The sequence below is a fragment of the Lissotriton vulgaris genome, chromosome 12 (genome assembly GCF_964263255.1).
Source record: "Lissotriton vulgaris chromosome 12, aLisVul1.2, whole genome shotgun sequence".
NCBI lineage: Eukaryota > Metazoa > Chordata > Amphibia > Caudata > Salamandridae > Lissotriton > Lissotriton vulgaris.
Genome location: NC_141700.1, coordinates 764,018,551 through 764,028,966, shown reverse-complemented (window position 1 = coordinate 764,028,966; position 10,416 = coordinate 764,018,551). Strand labels below are relative to the sequence as shown.

The 10,416-nt window shown below is 46.1% G+C and overlaps 1 protein-coding gene across 1 annotated transcript; it reads right to left on the bottom strand.

The window, feature by feature from the left end:
- Nucleotides 1–9,543: 9,543 nt before the first annotated feature.
- LOC147678624 (myb-related transcription factor, partner of profilin-like) lies at nt 9,544–10,008 on the bottom strand. The gene has a single exon (XM_086945712.1). The coding sequence runs from the start codon at nt 10,006–10,008 to the stop codon at nt 9,544–9,546; it is 465 nt and encodes a 154-aa protein (XP_086801838.1).
- Nucleotides 10,009–10,416: the final 408 nt, after the last annotated feature.

Genomic DNA, 10,416 nt, shown 5'->3' with positions numbered 1-10,416 from the left:
TGATACTGAAATGTGTTGCTATATCAACCAGCCCCTCTCCAATGCCAGATAATTCTATATATATATTCATAGTCCACCACAAAGATGTAAACGCTCTCATGGAGGCAAGTAGGAAAACTGCTTTATTTTTAACAACTCTTTTGCTCCAGGGCCTTAATCGCATGATTTGGTGAAAAACAATGTCCTAGTTATAGGGAAACAAAACATACAATGGACAAAATAAACAGAGCTTCACAAATGTAGCATCTTGAAAGTGTGTGGAATATAAAGACCTGGATGCAAGGGAAGGATTTGGATTTGTGCGGTATGCGATGGCGCCAACTCGTGTGCGCTTCTGTGTGTTTGTGATGTTAGTGTTGTACGGTACAACAGGCGAAGGGATGACTCTGAACCCCTCTACCGGACACAAGGCCCACAATATATATTACAAATGCCTGTGCACACGTTATAGTCAATTGCAGAAACAGTACTGCATTACTACAATTCATGAAAGTCCAGGTAACACGCTACTATTCACATGTCAATGGGTGAGATGACAGCAGAACACTCAGTGTATTTCGTGTTCTTATTGTTTAATGAGGATCGATATCCCAGCCAACACGTGGTTAACCGCCATTGTAATATAATCGAGGGCAGAGCATACAAGCTCTTCCTGCGATTGTCGCCAACACGGCATCAAGGCAGTGTATATATCAAGGCTCGTATTATACCCGTCTTGATGATCCTAGTATTGTTTTAAAGAGGATCAAAACGTCATCAACTTGTTTGAACAGTATGCACATCAATCCACTGTGAAAACAAGTGCATTTACTGTTTCTTTAAAAGTTTGCCATAATTATTACTATTGGCTACAAGCTACTTTCGTCCTGCCTGAAATGTTTTTTTTTAATTCATTACATTGTTTGTCTGGCTGAACATCCTTAATATAGCGCTGATTCTAATCTGTTTATCACAACTATAATTTGTTTAAGGACCGCTGTTTCTGTTAAAAAGTTGATACCCAAGGTCCTTATCTACCCTGTGAGTTCCCTTGTTTGACTTAAAATAGGCTTATCTCGGAGGCAGTGTGTAAAGCATGTGTACACACATACAGTAATACAGTGAACACACTACAAATGGACACCACATCAGTTTAGGAAAATTAGTGATCTTTATCTAAACTGAACAAGACCAAAACGACGACAATCCAAAATACTGTAATAACAAGCATTGGAAATGCAATAGGTCTCCCTTTTTAGGTTTCGCCTGCCGAAAGCTGCGCACTGCGCAGCTTTTCGCGCAGGTGAAATCTTTTGTATAGAGTATGTGTGTGTAGTCCCACCCCTCTGTTCCATTGGCTAGCTCCATAAATGGAAGCTAGCCATTGGAACAGAGATCTGTCCGTCCATGCCGGAGCAGATTCGTGGGCGTTCCCGAGAATTTTAGGCTTTTGCCCACGTCATGCGGCCTGTGGGCGGTGCTTTTTTTTTTTGTCTGGGCATCCTTGGTCACATCAGCCTGCTCGCTCTCCCTGTGTGGATGCAGACCCGACCCGCTCCCTACTCCGAGCCGACTCCCGGAGAGAAGTTTTTTAATTTTCCTACACGTTTTTGTAAATGCTTGTTTTACCGTGCGGGAGGCGGCAGAGGAGGATAAGTGCGCTGCGGCGGAGGCCGGAGAGAGCTTCCATAGCTCACGTAAGGGTACATTTTTTTCTCGGGCTTCACAGGTTGAAATGCGGCTCGGGCGAGAGGGTTGGCCACTGCTCTGGAGCTCAGGGTGGCCAATGGGGGCGAGGGGTGGTTGTTACAGTCCCTGCCGTTGGTAAACTTGTTAGGTCTGGAAAGGGGGGAATTATGGAAAGGGGCGACCACTCGGTCCCCCCGAACGTATGGCAGAGTGCCTCGATCCCCCCGGGAAGACATTTTTGGGCGGGAGGCGCGTCTCGGCTGGTATGCCCGAAGCGGCGTAGCCGGGGCGCGCTTTTTCCCGCCCTTGAGTGGGCTGGCCTAGACACGGACGCCGCCGGCCACGCCCTCGGGGAAGGCAGGGGCGGGTTTACGCCCGCCCTGAAGATGGATAAAAAGAGACGCAAGACCAGAAGACGTCCTCTTGTTCCTGTGCTCTGAAGCTGCACCTCCCCGCTGCACGTGAGCTCGAGACGGAACGAAGAGCCAATTTTGACCCACCCACCAGCCCCTGAGGACAGCTAGTTGTTTTAATAAAGTTGATCAGTTATGCTATTTCGTTTTCAGGTTGTTTTGGTGTTATGTTGATATTTAATGTGTAATAAAGATTGGTATAATGTTACAAGTTGGTGATTAAAGAATGTCGGATTTAAGGTCCATTTAGACACAGGTTTTTCGGTCATAGTGGCCAATGTAGTTTCGTTTAGTTAGCACTTGTCGTATTTATTTCGGTCAGGCGGTAGGCGGTAAGGTCATGATCGGTGAGCACTAATTGGAAGATCCCTATGAGTGGGCGTCACCCAACACGGATGGGAGCGCTCGGGGGAGGTGGCCTTTGGCCCCTCAACGGGGAGGCGGTCCCTTCTAAGGACGGGTCGCCGGAAGAAGAGGAAAGGCGGTCAAGGCCCCTTCCTGTGTAGGAGGGGTTACAGCCCCCTCCTGGGGAATTTCCCGGGGCCAGTGACATCTGCGACGGCAGATGCGGTAAGTTGTGTGGGGTTGGGGGGAGGTCTACGATACCTTCTAGATACCTCACACGAGTCTTCGAACGACCTTTAACTGGCGTCGAGTTGATAAGTGCCCCCGTCAAGACAAGGGAAATTGTAGTAGTTGCACGTGAGTACGCCTCAGTGCTGTCGCCCCTCCCAAGTGGGGGGGGTATGTCTGGTTAGGGATCTTGACACCGGTTACGACCTTGCCGTTGGCCCTTAAACGTTAGGATGTACAATTTCAATGTTTCAAGTAAATGTTTTGTAGGATGTTAGATCGGCTAGGAGAACCTCTGTATTAGAGAATCTGTTAAGGTTAGCCAAACATCGCAGTGTGGTATGAAATTGTACATTAATGTTTCAATGTTTTTAATTTTGTTTTTTAATAAATACGGCCGGGAGGGTCACTCCCTCCCACTTCCAAAAACTTCAAGAACTGTTTCCGGTTTCCCTCATTTGGGGATTGTGTTGAGAGGGGGTGGCGGGTATCTCAGCCATATGGGTGTAGGCAGTGATGTTAGTAACCGTGATGTAGTCCTCGCTTCTTATTGTTGGCTGTTTCCGGTTCTTCTCCCAGGATAGTCTTTATATTGTGAGCTCTGTCTAAAATGCTTGTTTAATCTCTGGTGGACAGGGTTGTCTAAAAACGGCCCACTCTCTCAATTGTGCACGCTTATCTGTAATGGAACCGCTGTTCCTATGGGTAACTCGAGTGAGATCTTAGTGGCGATTGAGGGTTTGGAGTAACATCGCCGGGGTACTCTCACTGCCACCCAAAACTCTAGCAAGGTTGTACTTGTAGCCGCACCTTCCATTTTGCTGTTCATTAGCCTGCTCGATCCCTTTAACTGAGTTAAGGGGGGTTCTGCATTAAATATAAAGGGTGTATACATGTGTGATGTAACTGGTGCTTATGTAAAGCGCACGTAAACCTTCGGGTCGAGTTCGCGCTGTATACAACTGCAATAAAAAAGCTCCCGAAGCCCCTGGGAAGGAAGTTCATTGACACGTTGTGATTTGTGTTTCGGTGGAGGTGATAGCGTGCATCTAATGAAGTTGCATACCCATTGCTTTGTGCGCAGCAACCGCCTTTTTGCATGTATGCATGTCATTCATTTATCTTGCTTTTTTTATCGCATCGCTTGTTTTTGTTCTGTCTGACAAAAGTTAGTTCGCGAGTTCTTATTTAGAGGAAGCGAGTTGCAATTACATTAAGTGGTGTCGGGAACTCTAAAACTGCTATTCTTTGGGGAAGTTTTTAATAATCGTGCATCAGCGAAGCGTCCTACAATGTCATGGTTTACTATGTAGCTGTTTACTTCTGTCGTGTTTTTTTTTTTTTTTTGCTCGGTGAATAGGACACCACTGTCCAACGTGAAACCTGACCGTGACAACTCAGCCCAAATACGTAGGCCACACCTCTTGTGAGCGGCAACATGCTTTTGAAGGGGGAGTGGTGGGGCGGTTCTGTCAGAGGTGGGGCAGGGTAGACCATTGTTTATGATCGGACCATTGAAATTATGCAGGTTTGAGTAAACTATGCGGCAAGAAAAGGCAAATAAGGCGTTACGTTTTTTAATGGCATTACCTCATTTTGTCATACTGTACACTTGTAAGTGTCTGGGCACTGGTTGCACCTCATTAGAACCAGTTGAACACACACACATAGCAAGCAGTAAGCAACTGAAATGTGTCTAGTTTTGCAAAGAGCATCCAGCCTGCAGCAAAACTTGTTTCTGCTTTTTTTTTAGTAACTTTTGAACCGTTTGCCCTAGAAACAAACCTGCAGGTTTTAACAAAAAGAGTTTATGCAGCAGATGATAGTGACCAATGCGGCAGATTTATATAGTTATGCCATAATCTCTGCACAATCCCATAATTCCAGTGGCCATGTTTATAATATACAATTTGCACATCTCACAAAGGTAGTTTATCGTGTGACATTTACTACACACAGTGGATTCCATCATTCAAGTCATGCATGTCATTTGATTTTTAAAGGCTAAATTGTGTAAGTGATTATATAAGTAGGCATTGCTTAGCTTGAATTATTAACTCCTTCACCTCAGCTCTCCACATAAAGTTACGGCAATGTAGGAGTGATCATTCACTCTTGATTGGTAAAAGTTTTCTTTTGTACCTCAAAGTCTCACCATAAATATAGCGTTGTTTAGGCTTTTTTTCCTGGCCTTTAGTTGACCCTTTAAAATAAGTCGAACAACACTTGGTGGGTACTTTTTGAGAACACTATACGAACTTGGGACCCACTTTATTTTCCCCCATAATACCGGATCACCGACCTTTAATACTTTACTGTCATTCCAATTTCCTGAACTACTGTCATATTATGGGTAGTATACTTCCCCACATCTTACTATAGAACGAAATGGGCTCATTTCTCCATGTGGTGTAATAACTGTGTGAAGGTCGTTCGAGGTTAGTGCCAGATAATAGCAAACAACGTTTCACTGTGTTCTACAGTGTTAGGCTGAGATCAGGCTTTATTTATTTACTTCATGGTTTAGTGATCTGTCCCGGAGAACCAGGACTTTTTTTCCGTTATACTCTGTTCATTGCTGCTGTGCTTTTGTGTTTTTATGTTCCATGCACTAGGCTGGAAGTCATGCCATGCACCAGAGCTGTGCTCAGGCTCCTGAGATCCACAGCGCCTAACACATCTGGGAGCACTACGAGGGGTGTGCTGCACCTCTGAGAATGTGGTGGACCCTCACAAAGCCATAGCTGGGTGTGTGTGTTTACAAACTCTTGAAGACTTTGTCACACTCATTGCTGCCACTTCATGTAGTTGTAAATTCTTTAATGAATGTGGGAAAGTGCCAGAACCCACCCGTGTTTTCAGAGGGTCCACGTGAAGGGATTTCCACGCAAGGAAAATGTTTTGCAGGTTAAAAAAAAAAGTGGCATAACATAGGTCCCCATATGATGGTGGATTTTCCCCTTTGTGTACCATCCAATGCTGCATAATTGGATGTGAGCGGCCTGTGCTACCTGCAGGTCGCCCAGGAGCAAACCTGTCTGTGTTGAGCATCTAATAATTGAGTAAAACACGCAAACAATAGATTTATGCTTATTTAAGCATGGTTTGGCTTTAACTTTTTAAGTGGAGTCCCCACTCTGCTTCAATGTTGAACCTGCTCAGTGCTCCTGATGTGATGAAACAGTTCCCAGGAGTAGTGCCACACTGTGTGTGAGAGACTCCACCACCAATCCATCTGCCTGGAAGTTTATTTACCTTCGTGTTTTTTATTTCCGGTTTGTTCCCTCATGGGATATACTTCCATGTGGTTGGAAGGCAGTGGGGGGTGACTGGCCTGTGCAGGATTTCACAACATATTCTGATATCCCTGGATGTGCAGGGGTTCGTCAGTGTGGGGAAACTCCTCTGAAACACTGTGAATCAATTGCTATGATGCTTTTTCTTCTCGGGTACAATAGGTGTAAACAGGCTGCCAGGCAATGGTAGGAAATCTGCTGTTGAGTCTGCCTTTTCTGTGCGGTCACCCCAGATTTTTCACCTTTATCGTGCTCCTATGGGTGCTGATCTAATCACTGTGTCCATTTTGTGACACTGTTGCTCAGTGCCACTGTGCGCGCTCTGTGGTTCAAAAATGGTACGGTCAAAATTGCTTTCACCCCATTGGTGTATTTAACTTTCCCATAAGGTCATGGTGTGTGGCTTGCTCTATGTGTGTGTGTGTGTGTGTGTGGCTAGCTCTATGTGTGTGTGTGTGTGTGTGTGTGTGGCTGGCTCTGGGTGTGCGTGTGTGTGTGGCTGGCTCCGGGTGTGTGTGGTAGTAATTGCTGTCTGCTGAGCTCGTCCGTAGGGTACAATAGGTCTCACATTTGCGAGAGATTAAGCTAATGGCAATGTAAATGACAATGACATTTATTTATCTGTTTTCAAAACCAACACATAAATACACATTTTTTCATTTACAATGCCAATAGCTCAAACTTTTCCAAAGGCGAAACCATTGCATTGTAAATGCTTGTTGTTTAAGTTAGTGATTTGCTTTGTTAATGGTTTTGTATTTTAGCTATGTGTTATTGAGTGTATGTATGCGATATGTTGTGGACTTGTGATGTTTGGATTGTCATTGTTAGCCGTTTAAAGCACAGCATTAGGAGGAGAAGAGCAGTGTTTAAGATTTGGGAAGGAGAGGCGGAGAAGAGCATAAGGGACAATGAAGTAAAGTGAGGAGGAGAGTAGCATGAGGCAGAAGAAAGGGGAATGAGGAGAGCAGTGTGAGGGGAAGGAAGAGGGGAGGAGATTTGCATGAGCTTGTAGGAATGAGTGTGGAGAGTAGTATGAGGCATAAGGAAGGAGATGGGGGGAGAAGAGTAGCATGAGGGACATGAAAGGAGAGTGAGTTGGAGAAGAGTAGTGTGAGGCAGAAAGAAGGAAAGCGAGTAGATCAGCATTAGAAAGAAGGAAGTAGACAGGTGTAGAGCAGTGTTTGGAAGATGGTAGGAGAATGAGAAGAGCAGTGTGATGCAGAGGGACAGTGATGAGAAGCTGTGTGAGGCACAAGGACTGAGTGAGTAGGAGAAGAGCAGTGTTTGGCAGAAGGATGGCGAGTGTGGAGGAGAGTTGTATGAGGCATATGGAAGGAGAGTAAGGAGGAGAAGAGCATTTAGTTATAAAAAAAGAGTATGAGAAGATCAGCATATGTAAGCTGGTAGTGGGACTGGGGGTCGTAGTTTGTGTTGGTGATTATGATGGTGGTGGTACTGCGCCTGGTGTTGACAATGTTGCTAATGGTGGTTATTGTTGCGGTACTAGTGCTGGTAGTTGGTATTGGTTGTGGTGGTTATCCAGTATTATGGGTGTTTTTCATAGATTCACATGCATGAATCATTCCCCGTCGTCGAGACGGGAGTCTCCGGTACATAGAAAAGTAATGTCCTATAGACTTATATAGAGAGAAGTAGGACTAAGGGCCTCACCTTAGCAGCCTATCTTTGTCCTTTTTTAAAAAGGACCAAACCGTAGAAGAGAGCCAATCAGCTAACACCTCCCTCTAGAACCTTCCTGTCAGGAGCCTCAGTCTCTCAGATTTTCTACCGCACGTTGTGCTAAAGGAGTCTCCACCTGAGTTCTCCTCAGGTTTTCCTTAACTACCTCATCCCACTGTGGTTATGAATTTTAGCATGCTGCTCAAAGACTGACTCACTGGAGTTTAATAATGCAACCACAAGTACCATGAAGCAACGCAACCAGTAACACCCACTGGGGCGGGGACTATCAGACTATAATGGTTGCAGAACCCGGACTTTGCAAGATGCTATTGCCCAAGAAGAAGAGTCAGCATGACTCGAAACGCGTCGGCACAAGATGTTTGTTTTTACTGAATCTGCCTGCACCCTTCTTGAATAAATACACGTTACTTAACCTACCTGTGTGAGGCTCTTTCAAGCTTTGGCGAACTTGTGTGATTTGATATATAGATATATATAGATATAGTGTGTGCCCGGCATAGTGGGTGGGGGTGTCAACAAGTCGTTTAAGTCCGAGATTTGCAAGGTTGTCCAGAAGAGTGGTGGAGTTGGTGTCGTTGTTCTTTTACAGGTGGAAGTTGAGGACTCCCAGTAGGATGTAGTCCTCGGAGGGGAGGGCGTGTGGGCTGATGCAGTCAGTGATGTCTTTGCTGAATTGTGTGCGGGGTCCAGGTGGTCTGTAGATGAGGGTGCCTCTGAGTGTGGTCTTGGGGTCGATGTGCATTTGAAAGTGAAGGTGTTCAGCAGCTGCGAGGGAGTTGTCAGAACTGGTCGTGATGCAGATCGTGTTCTTATGGACAATGGCGATGCCTCCTCCTGTTTGGTTGATGCGGTCCTTTCGGGTGATTTTGTAGCCATTTGGGATGGCTATGGTGATGTTGGGCACTGATGACCGTTCATCCAGGTTTCAGTAAAAATGCGATGTCTGGCGATATGGTGTCTAGTAGGTTCCAAAGTTCAGTTGCGTGTGTGTGAACTGAGCAGGTGTTCAGCATGATACACTTCAGGTGGTCAGTTATGGAGCTCTGTTTGAAGTTTGAGGATTTGGTGTGGGTCCTGATGCAGTTCAACTTGCAGGAGTGGCAGGTGAAGGGTCCATGGGTGAGTCCTGGTGTGGCTTGGTAGCTGTCTGGGAGACGGACGGAGTTCCGTGCAGAGAGGATAGCAGCATCGTACGCAATGCGGGTGGAGTGGGTTTTACAGGGGACAGGGGGTCTGGCGCTGGGCACAGTCCAGGCGTGGACGGGCGTACACAGGCTTACCTTTGGCACACCTTCAGCACCCATAGGGCGCTTCCACTGCGCGTAGGCTGTTGTGACATAAGTGGATAGTGGAGGGGGGCAGAGCGAGCGAGGAGCAGCTGGGATGCGGGAGCGGGGTGGAGAGCCGGGCTGGGAGGCACAACAAACACACAACTAAATGGCAGGAAGCCAAAACTGAAACAGGACGAGGTTGGAGCCCAACCTGAAAATCACTATTAAATGGACAGTGGCACCAGCACAATCAGGCACAAAAAAATTGAAGTAGGCAAAGCGAGCAGTACACAGATCAATAATTAATGAAGAGCAGTCTTGCAGTAAAGCGCTATGCAAACAATATTATCAGGGACAATAAATTGCAGGCAGCAATGCGCAAATAAAATCACAGTCAATGAGCAGTCACGCAGTAAGCGCTACGATACCAATGAAAGGACATTAATTTATTGTCATTGACATATGTAGATATGAATGTGTGTGAATAACTATTGTAGTCATTGTCATTGTTGAAAAAATACAAGGACTATTGTGGGACAGAACATTTATAGCTGCAATGAACACCATCACCCGTCGCAGGGATATGCGCACTTATTTGTACTTACCTGTTGTGTGTTATTTAGTTTCTCTGGCGGCACTGTCCTGACCGGCAATTCCTAGCACTATTTCTTCTGGTATGACTTTTGCCACTTGCTCCTCTAGTTCATCGAGGTCCTCCTGGTCTGCTGGGCTGCCTCCTCCAGTTGCAAAGACTGCCTTGCGGTTTGCCGCAAGTTTTTCTTTTGTGCGGCGCTTACAATCATGCCACCTTTTTTTGCAGTCAATGACAGTCCTCTTGGCCTGAGCTACACTATTTATTGTCAGTACAATTTGCCTCCATATTGCCTCTTTTTTGCTATGGGGCAACTTTGAATTTATAAACAGCTGATGCTGGTACATGGTGACCTCTGCCACCAGGGTTTCATTTTCCTCATGGCTGAAATTTGACTTCCTTTTCCGTTTGGCGTCAACCTGTGCCTCTGGGCTTCTGCTTCCAAGATTTTCCTGGGGGTCCTGGCTGCTGGTATGTGCTTCTTCCATTTGTGTTTGCCTTCTGTGGTCCACAGCTATTGCAAGAGCAATTTGCGTCACTTATCCTGCTGCCTTTTCACGCATCCCGCACTTTACAGTGTTGCGCTGGCGCCGCAATGGCGTTACGTGTCGCTAAAGACCTTACGCGACTTTTCCTTACGTTGCGTCAGGCTGACTTGCGGCAGTTTTGCGGCACCTACGTCACTTTGTCTGACGCAGATTGCCAGGTTGCGACACGCTGCTTTAACTCATTGATTTGGCGCTTCACCATTGACTTGCGTCGTCGCAGCCGCAACGCAAGACATTTGACGCATCTCTGCGTTGCGGGAGAGTTGCGTCACTCATCATAAATCTGCCCCTAAATACTTAAGTGAGTAAGGGGCCCCACAAACCAATATTTGCTTTAAAAATATCAAC

What these genes read in the sequence shown, in the direction of transcription:
- LOC147678624 (XM_086945712.1), bottom strand. Translation starts at nt 10,008, where the DNA reads ATGGAAGAAGCACATACCAGCAGCCAGGACCCCCAGGAAAATCTTGGA.